General features: G+C 42.2%; 1 protein-coding gene across 5 annotated transcripts in view; it reads left to right on the top strand.

Moving 5' to 3' along the window:
* The window catches only part of C2H11orf54 (chromosome 2 C11orf54 homolog), a 101,330-nt gene that overhangs the window by 65,381 nt on the left and 17,321 nt on the right, over positions 1 to 18,628 (top strand). For 4 of the 5 annotated variants that reach the window (XM_056556456.1, XM_056556455.1, XM_056556457.1 and 1 more), the window contains exons 2-5: positions 3,380 to 3,516; positions 16,135 to 16,233; positions 17,024 to 17,097; positions 17,237 to 17,338. In XM_056556456.1, coding sequence (XP_056412431.1) covers positions 3,459 to 3,516; positions 16,135 to 16,233; positions 17,024 to 17,097; positions 17,237 to 17,338 — 333 coding nt within the window. In that variant the 5' untranslated portion in view covers positions 3,380 to 3,458. Of the gene's footprint in view, positions 1 to 1,831; positions 1,965 to 3,379; positions 3,517 to 16,134; positions 16,234 to 17,023; positions 17,098 to 17,236; positions 17,339 to 18,628 lie in introns of all 5 variants that reach the window. The other variant, XM_056556454.1, reaches the window with a different exon arrangement.

Here is an 18,628-nt window from a genome sequence, read left to right as displayed (position 1 = left end):
GCACCCTGGTTGCAAAACCCTGCCCTAATCTTATATACAACTCCCTGACTGCCATTAATAATGTCAGCTCCATCTGTTCAGCATAAACAGTGCCATACAAAGTGCCAGTGGTCCAAAATTTCATCAAAAATAGGGAAAAGGTGAGGATTAAAGAAAAATAAGTAGATAACTAATACAGATAAAGCAAATCCTTACATATAAAAGTAGGAAAGATCTGCTGGGAGCTGTAAATCACTGTCTGTGTCAGTGTTTCCCAACCAGGGTGCCTCCAGCTGTTGCAAAACTACAACTCCCAGCATTGGCTGTCCGGGCATGCTGGGAGTTATAGTTTTGCAACAGCTGGAGGCACCCTGATTGGGAAACAATGGTTTATGTAGAGGACAGGAGCTTCTTCAGGGTCCTATACAGTACACACAGTGTCCCAAATGGAACCGCCCTTACTTGGTGTCCAAAGGAGCAGCTAACCCTGGCACAGGTAAGGAGTAGTACAGAACTTGTAGTTCCTCCCTGTACTGTAGGGGGCACTACCAGACACCAGTCAGTGCATGCACTTCAGTAATACAGGTGATTTACCAGTAAAATGCCCATTCTGATTGGTCAGTTCTTCCAGCCAGTGACACATTTCACAGATCTGGACTGTCTGTACATTGTATGTTGAGTCTGGTTTCAAGTTACAATGGTCCATAAAAGATCATTGTATGTTGAAACTATTATATGTTGAGGCTATTGTAAGTTGAGGGATCACTGTACCCAATTACTTTACGAAAACTCTATCAACTATATTAACCCTTTAAAGGGGTACTCCGCCCCTAGACATCTTATCCCCTATCCAAAGGATAGGGGATAAGATGTCTGATCGCCGCGGTCCCGCTGCTGGGGACCCCGGGGATCCCCGCTGCGGCACCGCGCTATCATTACAGCACAGAGCGTGTTCCCTCTGTGCGTAATGACGGGTGATACGGGGGACGGAGCCGCGTGATGTCATGGCTCCGCCCCTCGTGACATCGCGGCCCGTCGCCTTAATGTAAGTCTATGGCAGGGGGCCGTGACGTCCCGAGGGGCGGAGCCGTGACGTAACGATGCTCCGGCCCCTGTATTGCGCGTCATTACGTGCAGAGCGAACTCGCTCTGTGCTGTAATGATAGCGCAGTGCCGCAGCGGGGATCCCAGGGCTCCCCAGCAGCGGGACCCTGGCGATCTGACATCTTATCCCCTATCCTTTGGATAGGGGATAAGATGTCTAAGGGCGGAGTACCCCTTTAAGGACACGGCCAAATTCTTCAAATCTGACCTGTATCACTTCATGCATGAATAATTTCACCAAAATAACGAGCACGGTCATTCTTCCGGCAGCAGAATTTCAGCAGCAGATGCTGCACTTCTAAAATCCCATAGTTTGCACTGTGCAGCAGAATACTATTGGCAGCAATGGGATTCTGCTGCACAGGAATCTCCAAGTGGAATTATGCTTGGAAATTCCGTAGTCTGAACCAAGGGTTGATGGCCATAGACAAATGGAGAAGCAGAGAAGGGCAACTCATCGTAGTCTATAGGAAATGGAGGAGAAAAAAGCCACCATATACAGTGCTATTTCTTCGCCTGCAAACATTAGCCAAAACCATAGAAAACATGTATACATTTACCAAGCTGTTTTCTGCCTGTGAACACAGTCCAATATATTTATATGGGGCCGTTACATATGAGAATTCTTAGGTCTTTCACCCCTTTCTGACATTTTACATACATTAGGTGAGTAATACTGACCCATACCCATTGGGTGTCTGCAGCCAGCATTGACGATCACTCCACTTCTGTTTGTTTAACCCTCTAGATGCCACAGTCAACAGTGAAAGCAGACCTATGCAGTTTAATATCCCAAGGATCTGCATGTGGCATGGCTTTTCCACATGGAATCCATTTCAGGAAGTAACCCTGAACACCCCCATCCCTCTTCACTCAAATGGGTATTCGCATCTCAACTAACATAGTTATACTTGTAGGTTAAGTGAATCTTAATGTTATTGTAAATACATCTATTTACCATATTTGCCTCCGTCTCCTGATATCCCTGCTCTTTTCCTCCCCTTGTTGACAGCTTTTTCTCTAGGTTAGGGAAAAAAAAAAGGAGCAGGAATATCAGGAGGAGGTAAATTAATGTATCTGCAAATATATTTAAAGGAGTAGTCCAGTCCTGAAAAACTTATCCTCTTTCCAAAGGATAGGGGATAAGTTTCAGATCACAGGGGGTCCGACCGCTGCCCCCCCCCCCCCTCCCGCGATCTCCCATGACAACATGCCAGAGCTATGGCAGAGGCAGAGATTGCCGAGGGCTGCGCTACAGCTCTGCCATAGAGTTGTATGCTTGGTGCGGTGGTTGACATGCCCCCCTTTCCACGGGCTGCCGGGGCCCAGTACGGGAGATCGCGGGGGGTAGGGGATACATGTTTAAACTTTTTGTGCCCTACAAGTTTAACTATGAGATGGAAATATCCCTTTAGGGTGCATTCACAAGTATGCAGATTTGATGCACAGGATTTTCTGCTGCAGATTTCAATGTAAACTAAATGACTGCACACAGCTTCTAATCTGCAGTTACAAATCCAGCGCATCAAATCTGCACAGGATCCTGTATGTGTGAACCCTTAAAAAGTATTATCACTTTAATTCTGCCTAAATCATAAGTCATCAGGATGACTCCCGGCAGCCTTGGTTAATGAATCTCTTCTTGTTTGGATATCAGTAAAGGCCAGTGGGGTGGGCAGAAGCCACCAGGAACCACCCCAATGACTTGGGGCTCAGGTAGGCTGAAAGTGCCGACAGGTTCCTCTAACCCCATAAAGGGGTACTCTGTCCCTAGACATCTTATCCACTATCCAAAGGATAGGGGATAAGATGTCTGATCGCGGGGGTCCCGCCACTGGGTCCCCCCCCCCCCCCCCCGTGATGTCTCACCACACCCCCTCAATGCAAGCTGCAAGCGTTCAGAACAAAATTTACCCAATGCTGGGGCAGCAGAGTACCCCTTTAAGGATAATGGAAGTAAATGTACATCCTGATGACCTGGTACTTAACCCACATACATTTACATCCTGTACATGAAGTGACCTCAGAAGCTGCGATCACTTCATGCACACTGATGCTGGAGTACATATGGGATATGTGGATGGAAAAATAAAAAGTTATGGATGGAAGAATACAATTGTCTGGTCCAAAAAGCCAAAATATGCTGTGTCCATAACGGTTAAATGATAACTTTAGTCACATTTTTGGACTGCATGGACTTCATAACCTATGCTTGTAATTGTTCTTGTATTCTTTTTAGTGAACTAGATTAAAACAAACTCCTGTGTTTTTAATCATTAATTATATTCTTTCACAGTTGCCTGAACTTTGGCCTTTTCTGGAAGATTTTAAATTAAATATTCCAGTTTTCTAGTTTGCTGTATCAGTGTGGAACCATGGCAGATACTGAAAGCTGTCCTCTTCATTTCCCTGCTCTAGAAGATATTGTTGGTGGTGAGTTTTTATTTTTCACACTTATATTCTCTATACAATTTTAGGTATTACTTAAAGGGGTACTCTAGTAATTTAAAGAGTACCTCTCTTAACCTCTCTTAACTTGATACATTCTATAATCCTCCCAGTTCACTGCCCCCATTATAATAAACCACCCCCTGCCTTTATTTGTATTATTTGTTAGTTTTCTACCTTGATATTGCTCTGTATTTTCTGCTCAGTCAGATTCACAAACTGGGAAGGGGCGTTACCCAACAGGTGTGACATCATCTGAAGCCATACAGGGGAGAACTTCCTCCCTTAGTCTGCAACCAACAGCAAACGGCAGTTCAGTGGGAGATGAGCTATGATTGGCTAAGGCTGCACACACCCCTCTCAGCACTCCGGACTCCATATCCTGTGTTTGGACCTCTGCAAGGCCTACAGGAGTCCATAGTCTGTGCAAAAGATGGGGGGGGGGGGGGGGAATGTGCTCTGGACAAGTAGGGAGACATCTAGTGGCAGCTTTTTTAAACACAAATAAAACATAGAAAACTATATATATATATTTTTTTTTTTTAAACAAAGTACACTGCTCAAAAAAAGGGAACACTAAGATAACACATCCTAGATCTGAATGAATGAACTAATCGTATGAAATACTTTCGTCTTTACATAGTTGAATGTGCTGACAATAAAATCACACAAAAATTATCAATGGAAATCAAATTTATCAACCTATGGAGGTCTGGATATGGAGTCACACTCAAAATCAAAGTGGAAAACCACATTACAGGCTGATCCAACTTTGATGTAATGTCCTTAAAACAAGCCAAAATGAGGCCCAGTAGTGTGTGTGTGGCCTCCACGTGCCTGAATGACCTCTCTACCATGCCTGGGCATACTCCTGATGAGGTGGTGGATGGTCTCCTGAGGGGTGTCCTCCCAGACCTGGACTAAAGCATCCACCAACTCCCGGACAGTCGTAGTGTAACATGGCGTATGTGAATGGAGCGAGACATGATGTCCCAGATGTGCTCAGATTCAGGTCTGGGGAACGGGCGGGCCAGTCCATAGCATCAATTACTTCCTCATGCAGGAACTGCTGACACTCCAGACACATGAGGTCTAACATTGTCTTGCATTAGGAGGAACCCAGGGCCAAGCGCACCAGTATATGGTCTCACAAGAGGTCTGAGGATCTCACCTCGGTACCTAATGGCAGCTCTGACAAGCACATGGAGGACTGTGCAGCCCCCCAAAGAAATGCAACCCCACACCATTACTGACCCACCACCAAACTGGTCACACTGGAGGATGTTGCAGGCAGCAGAACGTTCTCCATGTCGCCGTCTCCAGACTCTGTCACATATGCTCAGTATGAGCCTGCTTTCATCTGTGAAGAGCACAGGGCGCCAGTGGAGAATTTGCCAATCTTGGTGTTCTCTGGCAAATGCCAAACATCGTGCACGGTGTTGGGCTGTAAGCACAACCCCCAACTGTGGAGGTTGGGCCCTCATGCCACCCTCATGGAGTCTGTTTCTGACTGAGTAGACACATGCACATTTGTGGCCTGCTGGAGGTCATTTTGCAGGACTGTGCCAGTGCGCCTCCTTGCACAAAGGTGGAGGTAGCGGTCCTGCTGCTGGGTTGTTGTCCTCCTACGGCCTCCTCCATGTCTCCTAATGTACTGATCTGTCTCCTGGTAGCGCCTTCATACTCCTGACACTACGCTGACAGACACAGCAAACCTTCTTGCCACAGCTTGCATTGATGTGCCATCCTGGATGAGCTGCACTACCTGAGCCACTTGTGTGGGTTACAGACTCTGTCTCATGCTACTACTAGAGTGAAAGCACTGCCAGCATTCAAAAGTGACCAAAACTTTAGCCAGGAAGCATAGGAACTGAGAAGTGGTCTATGGTCACCACCTGCAGAACCACTCCTTTACCGGGGGCGTCTTGCTAATTGCCTATAATTTCCACCTGTTGTCTGTTCCATTTGCACAACAGCATGTGAAATTGATTGTCAATCAGTGTTGTTTCCTGAGTGGACAGTGTGATTTCACAGAAGTGTCATTGACTTGGAGTTACATTGTGTTGTTTGTGTTCCCTTTATTTTTTTGAGCAGTGTGTATTAGAAAGATTTTTTCTTTACCATAAGGAGTGCAATAGCAAAAATTAGTTTTAATGAGAGTGCCCATTTAAGTACACACAAGGGAATCTTCAGAGATTTTAGTGCAGCAGCCTTCAATGGAATACTACTGCACTGCAGAATTTCTGTTGCGGAATTCCTTCATGGAAGTGCCAATTCTAGACTCTGACAAAAGAATGAACATGTTCATTCTTTTGTTAGAATTGTGCCTGAAATTGCATTGTCATCAATTGGTGTGGCGCAGTCATGGTGTCGATTCATTCTGATGGAGCCTGCTGCACACTGAATCTCCACCTGGAATTTTTCTGGATGGAAATTAAAGGGTTTATCCAGAAATAAAAAGCAGAGATTATTTCTTTCAAAGACCGCTCCCTGTCTGTCTCCAGGTTGGGTGTGGTTCTGCAGCTCAGTTCCATTGAAGTGAATGGAGACAAGTTGTAATACCACACCCAAAGTGGAGACAGACAGGGAGCAGTCTTCGAAAGAAAATAGGTCTGTTTTTCGATTCCTGGATAATCCCTTTAAAGGGGTAGTGCAGTGGTGAAAAACTTATCCCCTATCCTAAGGATAGGGGATAAGTTTGAGATCGCAGGGGGTCCGACCGCTGGGGCCCCCTGCGATCTCTCTGTACGGGGGCCAGGCTCTCCGGCCAGATAGCGGGTGTCGACCCCTGCACGAAGCGGCGGCTGACACGCCCCCTCAATACATCGCTATGGCAGAGCCGGAGATTGCCGAAGGCAGCACTCCGGCTCTGCCATAGAGTTGTATTGAGGGGGCGTGTCGGCCGCCGATTCGTGCGGGGGTCGACACGCCCCCTTCGCGCAGGCGGTCGGACCCCCCCCCCTCGATCTGCAACTTATCCCCTATCCTTAGGATAGGGGATAAGTTGTTCACCACTTGTTCACTACTGGACTACTCCTTTAAGTAGGGTGCATGGGCCCTAAAGTTTTGAAGATTGATCTACCTGGAGCCTACTTACTAGGCGCTGGAGCATGTTCTCATGAAAAAGTGGGGATAAATGCAGAAGCTGGTGAATCTTGTATTTTTTTTTACTTGCAGTTGTCATTTCAGGCCACTAGGCCTAAAACTAAGCTGAGAGTTCATATTTTGTATGTGTTAAGGAGAAGGCTGCATCAGTACAGCATTACATTGCAAGGTGACACCAGTAGAAAGATAAGACAATAGATGATGTTTACAGCTCAGTTTCCCCCTCCCTGTGGAATGATCTCTACAAAGGTCACTGAGTAGGCCCAGACATGTTTACCCTTCATGTAAATGGGGCAGGTCATGTCTGTTATTAACTATATCCATGGGTCCTGCTGTAAAGCATATTGCTAAATGCTGTTAAAATACCTCAGGGAAGAGGCCCATATAATAATGTAGTAAAAATGAAATAAAAAAATTGCAGTCAGAAAATAGAATGGCAAATCCAAAGAGAACCTGTGGCCAATCAAAAAAATTGATTTTACGACCTCCACGACTAATCATGTACTTGTTGGTCTCTGTTCACACTCTGGACTAGGATTATTACGTTTTATCCTCTGCAATGCCGACCTGCACTTTAGTCTTTTTGCCTGCTTAAAGGGGTACTTCCATGGGAAACATGTTTGTTTGTTTTTTAAATCAACTGGTGCCAGAAAGTTAAACCGATTTGTAAATTAGTGCATGAGAAGACAAAGAAAAGTCGGCACTCACCGGGTTTCCAATTCAGCAGATTTTATTGCACGTTGCTCACAGCCGTAGTACAATTCTCGGGGAGACGACGGATGGTACAGGCGGGGTACCACAGAGAGGCGACACTTGTGTTTCGCACTTAGTAGTACTTCAACGGGCCTAACTCTTTACCGGAACATGTCATCTTCTTATACAGGTGAGTTTAGTAATTGGACCTATCACCATCTAACACACCTTGTGACGTTAAAAGAAGGGGAGGGGGTTGCTTAGTTAAGCTTGTTCCTACTTAGATCTAGCTCCTTGTTCAGACTGCCAGGACTAGTATCATAAAAAACACTCTTAGAAGCAAACTGAGACATCAACTTTATCATTAAGCCCTAAGACTCCCGTTGCGTCAGTAGCAATTATCCATTATGTCTCTCTTCTAAGAAGGTTTTTATCAGATCTTAGCCCCGGTCGTGCAGCTACTTTTTCTATTCCTGCAAACCTTAATGATTCGTGACTTCCTCCATGGGCTTCCACTACATGGGAAATAAATCTGGGAGCTCCCTTTTTAGTGCGTAGAGAGTAAAAGTGCTCTCTAATTCTAGCGCACATTTGTCTGATTGTTTTCCCTATATAGTAGAAGCCACATGGGCAAAATATAACATAGACCACATTTTTTGTTTTACACGTGATAAGTTCGCTAACCGTATGGGTAATTGGACCTATTCTGAATGTTTGCAAGCCGAGATTATATTTACAAAAATTACAATTTTTACATTGAAAATTCCCTGTTGGTACATGGCTAGTTAACCAGTCTGTTTTATTTTTCTTTTCTTTATCTTTTTGTATGTTATGTGCACGTTTCAATACTTCTCCTATTGTTTTCGTTTTTCTATAGGAGATTAATGGTTTCTTTCCTGCCATTTCTTTGAGGTCTTCATCTGTCTCTAGTATATACCAATTCCTCCTAATTGCTCTCTCTATCATTTTATTTACCGGTGAATTCTGAAATGTGAACGTAAACCTATTCAAGGGCGCGTTTTTATGTTTTTTTCTGCATAATTCTTCTCTATTTTTCTCATCTGCTTTTTGTCTCCCTTTCTTAATTAGATCTGCTGGATAATCTATTAATCTTCTTTCTAGCTCAGTTACCTGTTTTTGATATGTTGAATCTTGAGTGTTATTTCTTTTTAAACGTAAAAACTGTCCGTATGGGATACCATTTTTAACTGCTTGTGTGTGGGAACTTTGATAGTGAAGTATCGTGTTCTTGGCCACTTCTTTCCTGTATCCTTCACTTATTAGTTTCCCTTCTTTCACTAGCAATTTAATATATAGGAATTCTAGTGTATCTCCACCATATTGGTGTGTAAACTCCATATTATAACCTTTAACGTCATTGAGGTAATCTACGAACTGATAAAATTGGTTTCTGGTTCCCGACCATATTAACAAAATATCGTCCACAAATCGGACATAAGTTCTAATATATTTTATGAATGGATTAGCAGTAGTATATACTATGTTATTCTCAAAATTAGCTAGATACAGATTAGCGTATGTACAGGACACCGGTGTCCCCATCGGGGTCCCGGTGTCCTGTCTATACCACCTGCCTTCATATACAAAAGTACTGTTCTGTAGGACGAATTTGAGGGCGTCTTGTACGAATTTAATGTATTGTTTGGAGTTCTCAGTTCTTATCAAAATTTCGGTCACCGCCTGCACACCCGCATCGTGGGGGATACGGGTGTACAGGCTAGTGACATCAATGGAACATAAACTCCAACCTTCTTCCCATGGTAAGTCATTAACTATAGATAATAGGTGACTAGTGTCCTTAATGTACGCTGGAATTATGGGCAAAATAGGACGGAGCAAAAAATCTATATACTGTGACAAATGCTCAGTCACTGAGCCGATCCCCGCGACAATGGGTCGCCTTGAGGGTCGGATCAGTGACTTGTGCACTTTAGGTAAATGATACCATTTTGCGGGGCATGGGCAATCGGGAGTTAACTTATCAGCGGTTTTCTTCGAGATAATGCCTTCAAACACAGATTTACTCAAAAAAACTTTTAAACTCTCTAATATTTTGTTAGTCGGGTCACTTAAGAGGGGAGTGTATGTGGTATGGTCTGACAATTGCCTTTCGGCTTCTTCATTATATTGTGTCTTAGAGACCACCACTACACTCCCTCCTTTATCCGCTCTAACTATAACGATATCACTTCGTTTCTTTAATTCGGTTAAAGCTTCTTGTTCTTTAACAGGTAAATTATTAACTATTAGAGGATATAAGACAGATTTCACATCTTTTTGAACTGCTTTTTGGAATAGGTCGACACACCCACCCGGTGCTACTGGGGGTGAGAATGTCGACCCCTTCCCTTTATTAAACCTATAGGTTAAGTTGTCTGGACTCGGTACATCACTCAATGTCCCAAACTCTGTGACCATCATTTCGATACATTTCTTTTCTTGATCGGAGAATTCCGTGGGTATGAGTCCCAGATTGTCAGTCCTCACGGGTAATTCTCCTGGATATAAATCCGGTTCAATTGATGGTCTGTTAGCATAATATTTCTTAAGATTAATGTTCCTAATTGCCCGTTCCAGGTCAATTTCGAACGTTGTGGGATTGAAGTCTTCTGATAGTCCGAAATTCAGTCCTCTTGATAGAAGTGAGATGGTACTGTTATCCAATTCATGTTCAGTTAAGTTGATTATGTTACTAATAGTAACTGTTGCTAGGTCATCTGTGGGTTCGCTTTTCTTTTCTTTTGTTCCTTTATAACTTTTTTTCCTTGAACGTCGCATGTGGGCTTTTCTAAAGGGATATTAATTGCAGATGGGTTAGAGACTTGTTCAGACTTCTGCTCATTGTAGAGTGCTGTAGCGGTTTTAGGAAATTTTCGGTTAGTTTTCTTCCTGTACCCATAGAATTCAGTATTATAACTTTTAGTATGCCAATTGAAGACTTTATTATTTTCGTAATCTTGCTTATCTCGTAAATATTTCTCTCTTTTATTACTTTTTGTTTCTTCTTGTAATGTCTTCAATTTCGGTTCTATTTTAGAAAAAAACGCATTTGCTACTTCGTTCTCCACTCTTTTTCTATATATAATCTTGGCTTTATTTAAATCTTCAGAAATACGGTCATATTCAATTCGGTTGCGGGTTAATATTAGATGTAACAACTTTAAAGCGTGCTCATTGTGTGCTTTTATCCACATATCCATAAACACGCTGTCATCTTGATATTGTGCTGGGGTCTTCATGGACCTAAGTCCTCTAGGGACTCGTTCGCATTGAGCATATGCTTGTAATGAGTTGACAGTCCAGTACACTGCGATTTCTTTTTCCGACAGGGACATTATTCTGTTTTCTAGCGTCTTAACACTGATGAGCTCTAGATCTTCGGTGGATTCACATTCCAAAAAGTACCCCCCTGCGTCGTCTCTCCCTGGCTGGAGTGCAAGTAGAAACTGATCCGCATGACTTGCTTGGTCCATTTCCACATTTTGTGGCGTGGGGTCAGACATTGTTCAGCGTGCTCAGAACACAAAAGTAACAAAGAAATACTGTAGCGTATAGATGAGTAGTTCGGCACTGCTAATTTCTGAACCTGAAAGCGGGTGGACACTAAGTCGCTGCAGCGGAGTGGGGATACGGTGGTGCTCGGACTCATGTAGAATATACCATCAGTGCATGAGAAGACAAAGAAAAGTCGGCACTCACCGGGTTTCCAATTCAGCAGATTTTATTGCACGTTGCTCACAGCCGTAGTACAATTCTCGGGGAGACGACGGATGGTACAGGGGGGGTACCACAGAGAGGCGACACTTGTGTTTCGCACTTAGTAGTGCTTCAACGGGCCTAACTCTTTACCGGAACATGTCATCTTCTTATACAGGTGAGTTTAGTAATTGGACCTATCACCATCTAACACACCTTGTGACGTTAAAAGAAGGGGAGGAGGTTGCTTAGTTAAGCTTGTTCCTACTTAGATCTAGCTCCTTGTTCAGACTGCCAGGACTAGTATCATAAAAAACACTCTTAGAAGCAAACTGAGACATCAACTTTATCATTAAGCCCTAAGACTCCCGTTGCGTCAGTAGCAATTATCCATTGTGTCTCTCTTCTAAGAAGGACTGAATTTCAGACTATCAGAAGACTTCAATCCCACAACGTTCGAAATTGACCTGGAACAGGCAATTAGGAACATTAATCTTAAGAAATATTATGCTAACAGACCATCAATTGAACCGGATTTATATCCAGGAGAATTACCCGTGAGGACTGACAATCTGGGACTCATACCCACGGAATTCTCCGATCAAGAAAAGAAATGTATCGAAATGATGGTCACAGAGTTTGGGACATTGAGTGATGTACCGAGTCCAGACAACTTAACCTATAGGTTTAATAAAGGGAAGGGGTCGACATTCTCACCCCCAGTAGCACCGGGTGGGTGTGTCGACCTATTCCAAAAAGCAGTTCAAAAAGATGTGAAATCTGTCTTATATCCTCTAATAGTTAAAAATTTACCTGTTAAAGAACAAGAAGCTTTAACCGAATTAAAGAAACAAAGTGATATCGTTATAGTTAGAGCGGATAAAGGAGGGAGTGTAGTGGTGGTCTCTAAGACACAATATAATGAAGAAGCCGAAAGGCAATTGTCAGACCATACCACATACACTCCCCTCTTAAGTGACCCGACTAACAAAATATTAGAGAGTTTAAAAGGTTTTTTGTGTAAATCTGTGTTTGAAGGCATTATCTCGAAGAAAACCGCTGATAAGTTAACTCCCGATTGCCCATGCCCCGCAAAATGGTATCATTTACCTAAAGTGCACAAGTCACTGATCCGACCCCCAGGGCGACCCATTGTCGCGGGGATCGGCTCAGTGACTGAGCATTTGTCACAGTATATAGATTTTTTGCTCCGTCCTATTTTGCCCACAATTCCAGCGTACATTAAGGACACTAGTCACCTATTATCTATAGTTAATGACTTACCATGGGAAGAAGGTTGGAGTTTATGTTCCATTGATGTCACTAGCCTGTACACCCGTATCCCCCACGATGCGGGTGTGCAGGCGGTGACCGAAATTTTGATAAGAACTGAGAACTCCAAACAATACATTAAATTCGTACAAGACGCCCTCAAATTCGTCCTACAGAACAGTACTTTTGTATATGAAGGCAGGTGGTATAGACAGGACACCGGGACCCCGATGGGGACACCGGTGTCCTGTACATACGCTAATCTGTATCTAGCTAATTTTGAGAATAACATAGTATATACTTCTGCTAATCCATTCATAAAATATATTAGAACTTATGTCCGATTTGTGGACGATATTTTGTTAATATGGTCGGGAACCAGAAACCAATTTTATCAGTTCGTAGATTACCTCAATGACGTTAAAGGTTATAATATGGAGTTTACACACCAATATGGTGGAGATACACTAGAATTCCTAGATATTAAATTGCTAGTGAAAGAAGGGAAACTAATAAGTGAAGGATACAGGAAAGAAGTGGCCAAGAACACGATACTTCACTATCAAAGTTCCCACACACAAGCAGTTAAAAATGGTATCCCATACGGACAGTTTTTACGTTTAAAAAGAAATAACACTCAAGATTCAACATATCAAAAACAGGCAACTGAGCTAGAAAGAAGATTAATAGAACGTAATTATCCAGCAGATCTAATTAAGAAAGGGAGACAAAAAGCAGATGAGAAAAATAGAGAAGAATTATGCAGAAAAAAACATAAAAACGCGCCCTTGAATAGGTTTACGTTCACATTTCAGAATTCACCGGTAAATAAAATGATAGAGAGAGCAATTAGGAGGAATTGGTATATACTAGAGACAGATGAAGACCTCAAAGAAATGGCAGGAAAGAAACCATTAATCTCCTATAGAAAAACGAAAACAATAGGAGAAGTATTGAAACGTGCACATAACATACAAAAAGATAAAGAAAAGAAAAATAAAACAGACTGGTTAACTAGCCATGTACCAACAGGGAATTTTCAATGTAAAAATTGTAATTTTTGTAAATATAATCTCGGCTTGCAAACATTCAGAATAGGTCCAATTACCCATACGGTTAGCGAACTTATCACGTGTAAAACAAAAAATGTGGTCTATGTTATATTTTGCCCATGTGGCTTCTACTATATAGGGAAAACAATCAGACAAATGTGCGCTAGAATTAGAGAGCACTTTTACTCTCTACGCACTAAAAAGGGAGCTCCCAGATTTATTTCCCATGTAGTGGAAGCCCATGGAGGAAGTCACGAATCATTAAGGTTTGCAGGAATAGAAAAAGTAGCTGCACGACCGGGGCTAAGATCTGATAAAAACCTTCTTAGAAGAGAGACATAATGGATAATTGCTACTGACGCAACGGGAGTCTTAGGGCTTAATGATAAAGTTGATGTCTCAGTTTGCTTCTAAGAGTGTTTTTTATGATACTAGTCCTGGCAGTCTGAACAAGGAGCTAGATCTAAGTAGGAACAAGCTTAACTAAGCAACCTCCTCCCCTTCTTTTAACGTCACAAGGTGTGTTAGATGGTGATAGGTCCAATTACTAAACTCACCTGTATAAGAAGATAACATGTTCCGGTAAAGAGTTAGGCCCGTTGAAGCACTACTAAGTGCGAAACACAAGTGTCGCCTCTCTGTGGTACCCCCCCTGTACCATCCGTCGTCTCCCCGAGAATTGTACTACGGCTGTGAGCAACGTGCAATAAAATCTGCTGAATTGGAAACCCGGTGAGTGCCGACTTTTCTTTGTCTTCTCATGCACTGATGGTATATTCTTCATGAGTCCGAGCACCACCGTATCCCCACTCCGCTGCAGCGACTTAGTGTCCACCCGCTTTCAGGTTCAGAAATTAGCAGTGCCGAACTACTCATCTATACGCTACAGATTTGTAAATTACTTCTATTAAAAAATCTTAATCCTTCCAGTACTTATTAGCTCCTGAATACTACAGAGGAAATGGTTTTCTTTATGGAACACAGAGCTCTCTGTTGACATCATGACCACAGTGCTCTCTGCTGACACCTCTGTCCATTTTAGGAACTGTTCAGAGTAGAAGAAAATCCCCATAGCAAACATGTGCTGCTCTGGACAGTTCCTAAAATGGACAGAGATGTCAGCAGAGAGTACTGTGGTGATGATGTCCATTTCCTCTTTAGTATACAGACTCTAAAAAGTACTGGAAAGATTAAGATTTTAATAGAAGTAATTTACAAATCTGTTTAACTTTCTGGCACCAGTTGATTTAAAAAAAAAAAAAAAAAAAAAGGTTTCCATGGGAGTACCCCTTTAATCATTTTTGGGGGGTTGGCCACAGGTCCTCTTCAAAGGGTACTGCGGGAAACTGAACTTTTCAGACACTTATCCCATACCCACAGGTATAAGTGTGTGTTCACGAGGGGGTCCGGATCCTGGGACACCCTGCGAGTGAAGGCCCACTCAGAAAATCCCCGGCCGCAGAGATATCCTGCCTCAGCTGGTAATTGGCTGAGTATGCTGTTATGTGTCCAAAAAGGTGGGGCCCGGAGCTCGCTGAGGATGGGTATGTAGCCGATACCCATACTGGAGACGCAAGAGGTTCCATCGTTGGGACCTCCCACCAGATACTTTTGTGGCTAGGGGGTGATTGTCTGATAAGTTCCGTTCCCTGGAGTACCCCTTAAAGGGTGTACTCCCGTGGAAAACCTTTTTTTATTTTTTAAATCAACTGGTGCTAGAAAGTTAAACAGATTTGTAAATTACTTCTATTAAAAAAAAAAAAATCCCTTCAGTACTTATTAGCTGCTGAATACTACAGAGGACATTCTTTTCTTTTTGGAACGCAGAGCTCTCTGCTGACATCTCTGTCCATTTTAAGAACTGTCCAGAGCAGGAGAAAATCCCCATAGCAAACATATGCTGCTCTGGCCAGTTCCTAAAATGGACAATTACATAGACGTAGTCTAAGGTGATACAAGGTGCTCAACTCCAAGTGCAGTTGTGCACCTACGTTGGAGTGGAGGACCTGCACCTATGGATCACAATGTGGTTTCACTACTGTGGTAGATGTAACAATGACATTAGCTAACCCTCAAAACTGATGTAAAATTGAGACATTAGCCAGTATATCCTTATATGAAGGACATAATATGGACAGAGATGTCAGCAGAGAGCACTGTGGTCATGATGTCAGCAGAGAGCACTGTGTTCCAAAAAGAAAATAATTTCCTCTGTAGTATTCAGCAGCTAATAAGTACTGGAAGGATTAAGATTTTTTTAATAGAAGTAATTTACAAATGTTTAACTTTCTGGCACCAGTTGATTTAAAAAAAAAAAAAAAAAAAAAGTACCCCTTTAAGTGCTGCCTGTATATGTTGTCTACTCATTAAATAAAAAAAAATCCAGACCATTGATTTTGCAAATTATGTTAATGTAACCCTAAACATTTAAACCTAGGAGTGCCCTGATTAGGAAACTTAGTACTAAAGTATTAGTTAATATCCAGTATGTGATCCCAACCAAACTGCTAACAATGTTTTATATGTCCTGGACATTACAGAGAAATGTGAGGTTATGTCTTCCCTACAAGAATGTTAGAGAGAAGAAAGAATAGACAACGGCTGCCCACTATGTGAGCATCACAGGGTGACCAGGGATTGTTTGAGAAGAGAGAAACTTTTTAGGTTCATTAATGTTATACATTTTTTAAATCTATTTTCTATTTACCTACTGAGCTGGAATCATACATTATTGTCTTTATTACACCATTTTTTTTACTTCTAGTTCTGGAACGTGGATTGAAAAAGAATTATGCAGAAGTTGCTGTGAAGGTTGTGGATTGCCCTGATCTTACACAGGATCCCTTTGGATTCCCTGTAAAAGGTAACTTTAATCGTTGTATGATAATAAAAACCAATTTGTTAAAGAAGGCCCTCAGGAGTTAAGATCAGGACAGACTACTACATCATAAATCGATGTTTGCCAACCAGGGTGCCTCCAGCTGTTGTAAAACTACAACTTTCATTATTCCCCGACAGCCTTTGGCTATCCTGGTATGCTGGGAGCTGTAGTTTTGCAACAGTTGGAGGCATTTGGATTGAAAAACACCTAAATGTTGGTAGATGTTATAGAAGTAAACACACCTTATGAGAAAGGTTTGTCGAAAGAAAGAATCTATTTATTTCTTAATCTTGCCATTCACTCACTGATTCAGATAAGCCATTAATCTAATACGTATAAAATATGTCAAAGAAAAGAGGGATTGGCCATGTTCACACAGAATATCCCCTCTCCATAAAAAGAAACATTTGTGAAGTAGGAAGAGAGGGCTATACCAACCCTGTCCCAACATTAGTGCCCATAACCTATTGTATTCTACGTAGTAGCGCCAGAGCATAGTCATAGCACATACCATTGTGTCCACCACTCAGAACTGCTGATTCAATTGTGCCACATTTATCTTTTCAGTAGTCTTCAGCTCTGAATAACCTGCTTGAAAATAGTAGTAGTCAATGGCTACTCGTATGTACTTGTCTAGGCTATGTTTGACAAGGAGGACACTTATTCTGCTCTGTTGTCTTTGCACAAATTCTGGCGCACAACCTGACAAAACAGGTCGGGTTACCATAGTAAATCAGGGTACCTACTCCCAGGTTGTTTTTAATCTTTCCAGGTTTATGTGGCAAGTCAAGGATTGCAGATGTTGGAGGTGTTCCATACTTGGTTCCCACTGCACGCCCCGATAAGGTATATGACAAGCAGAGAGGTTTTTTTTCTTTAAATGTTTATTAACACACCTTATTTCAATTATTCACACATTGAAGCTTACTATGTTTTACTATTTACTTACAATAATGTAAGTATTTAAACCTTTTATGTTTTGAAGGTTTATAACATTAACACTGTCGCAAAGAAGATTGATCTACCTGGAGCCTACTTACTAGGTGCTGGAGCATGTTCTCATGAAAAAGTGGGGATGAATGCGGAGGTTGGTGAATCTTGGATTAGTTTTACCTTATTAATTAAGAATATATTAAAAATTTCAAGGAACGGTATCACAATACAGCAGTCTGTATAGATTTTTGTTCTTGCTTTAGGCAAAATTAGTGGTATAAATAATAGAGAGTGAAGACAAAGGATCAGACCGGCAGACTCACCACGTTTCTCTTCTTCTTTATTTGCGTAAGCAAAGCATAGACATATACTCACAAACTTAGGGGATAGGACGTGCAGTGGGGGGACAAACTCTGGTATACTCTGCAACTTTTATGGTACGGTCACATGTAGCACAGCCGCAGCATATTCCAGGCTGTGGAAAAATACACCGGGCAGCAGGAAATACACTGCAGATTCTCCTCTTAGCAGACACGCAAGGCTACCCAGCCACAGACCTGTGTGTGCAGTAAGGTTTGAAGGTAGGCCCAGTACCTCACAGTTACATTGGCATGCTTGGAACCAGCCTCAAACCTTACTGCACGCACAGAGCTGTGGCAGGGTAGTCTTGTGTGACTGCTGATAGCAAAATCTGCTGATCGGTGGATTTTTGCAAGATAAGTGCAGCATGTTATCAGAAAATACTGGCAGACAATTTGGATTCTTCTGCACTAAAGCTGCAGATGAGGCGCTCCTGGAATTTCCAGCACAACAATGACCATAAGCACAAGGCCAAGTTGACCCTCCAGTCATTGCAGCAGAGCCATTCAAATGTGCAGGTAATGCAAGATGACCAAAGACTTTCCATGACCTGGAGACATATTGACCGAACGAATGGGCAGCTACACCACCTTTAGGAATTCAGGGCCTCCTCCTATTACAAAAAACTGCACACTGTCATCCATGTAAAAAGGGATGCAGGGCTTGCAAACTTTTGCACACTTCATGTGTATTGTGATGCATACTTGGCAGATGAAAAGGAAGAATACAGGGTCTTTTAAAAACAAAAAACTAAAAAATAAGGTGCAGCTCACAACAGAAGGACCGAGGCAGTTAAAGCTAAAGCCGGACCCCACCGGCAACAATAGTGTAAATTAATAAAAACCTATAGCTTATGCCTCTAGGACCTCACCAATGGTGCATAATGGTGTGGACAAAGATAGATGTAACAGTGTTTATTCAAAAATTGCTTTTAATTCAGATATAAAATGTAATATATATATAAATAAAATAGTAGCAAAATATCAAAATAGTAGCAAAATATCACATTACACTGGCATTGACCTAATGAAAATCTCACTGGGCCCTAGTGAGGTATCAAAAAATGTGTGAATTAATATTTAAG

Source organism: Hyla sarda, chromosome 2, assembly GCF_029499605.1.
Source record: "Hyla sarda isolate aHylSar1 chromosome 2, aHylSar1.hap1, whole genome shotgun sequence".
Classification (NCBI taxonomy): Eukaryota; Metazoa; Chordata; class Amphibia; order Anura; family Hylidae; genus Hyla; species Hyla sarda.
This window is presented reverse-complemented; position numbering and strand designations above follow the sequence as displayed.